The sequence below is a fragment of the Apteryx rowi genome, unplaced genomic scaffold, assembly GCF_003343035.1.
Source record: "Apteryx rowi isolate R43461 unplaced genomic scaffold, aptRow1 scaffold_2076, whole genome shotgun sequence".
NCBI lineage: Eukaryota > Metazoa > Chordata > Aves > Apterygiformes > Apterygidae > Apteryx > Apteryx rowi.
Window position 1 is genome coordinate 3,830 of NW_020448393.1, and position 1,201 is coordinate 5,030.

Sequence of the window (1,201 nt, forward strand, 5' to 3'; positions counted from 1 at the left end):
AAGGGGTGTTTACATCGGGGAGCGGCTCCTTCGCTCAGGCGAGACCGTCGCCGCGGCGCAACCCCCAATCCCGGCCGCCTGCGTAACGCGGTACGTACAGCCGCCCCTCGCGCCTGTACCCGCGGCCTCCACAGCCCCAAAAAAGCCTGCTTTGCCCCCAAAACGAGGGSAAACAGCCGCCAATACCGCTCCCGGCTCCTTCCCGCTCTTCCCGGGCCAGGCCGGCCCGTCCTCGGAGACGCCCTCCGACGGACCTGCCGGCAGCCTGAGCCAAAGTGGCCGAGAAACGAGTACTGATGACCGCTGCGTGCTGTTAACCCTGAAACCTACTGACGGCACCGCCAGCATTACCGTAAAACCCGTAGGTGCAGTTCAGCGCCTTGTGGCAGGCATCGAACTTGCGCATCAGAAGAGCACGTTAGCCAGGGGAAGAACCGATTTTCCAAGCGTTTTGGCAAAAAAAAAACATAAAGAAAAGCTGCGAGGCTGTTCAAAGGATACCGATTCTCTCCTTTTTGCCCGCATTCCCGTGCGGAAAATAGCATCCCGGAGCTGCCGCCTTCCTGTTCTCTCCTAGTTTTGTGTCAGTCTCCGGAGCCGGTTTTCACCACAGGGTGTGGGAGGGAAATGGGAGAGGAAAAAAAAAACCCAAAATGCCCCAAACTGGATTTATATCCGCTGGTAAGAACRAGCAAATCCCACTTCCGGCAACCACCGGAATTTTTAAGAGGAGCCATGTGGAAAAACCATCTCCTGAACGTCCCCTTTAGTGTTGTTTTCCCCCCCAAAAAAGCTGGGAGAAGACGATCGCCTCAGAGCCGGAGCGGACGCATCGGATGGGGATTTTCCGKCTGTTATTCCGGCGCGGAGCCGAAGGCGCCCAGGCGCTTGGTGGTGGCGGCGCGGAGCTGTTCCAGCTGCCTCCGGCCGCGGCGCAGCAGGAACTCGATGCGCAGGGCGTCGCGGGGCGGGATGCTGGCGTTCCGGCGGAATTCCTCCCGGATGCGCCCCGCGAAGCCCGGCTTGTCCTTGCTGGCCCGCAGCAGTTGCCGGTAGAGGCTCAGCACCTGTTTCGGCAGCCGGTTGCCGGTCGCCATGGCGGGAGCGGGAACGGCGTTCCGGGAATCGGAGAAGGCGGGGGAACAAATCCGGCCCCGATGGCTGTTGCGGGGGGGGTGGAGCAGGAAAAATTAGCCCCCGG

General features: G+C 61.2%; 1 protein-coding gene across 1 annotated transcript; it reads right to left on the reverse strand.

Moving 5' to 3' along the window:
- Positions 1–6: 6 nt before the first annotated feature.
- SDHAF1 (succinate dehydrogenase complex assembly factor 1) lies at positions 7–1,184 on the reverse strand. Its single transcript, XM_026064059.1, has one exon. It carries the CDS (start codon positions 1,095–1,097, stop codon positions 855–857), a length of 243 nt encoding a protein of 80 aa, XP_025919844.1. The 5' UTR covers positions 1,098–1,184; the 3' UTR covers positions 7–854.
- Positions 1,185–1,201: the final 17 nt, after the last annotated feature.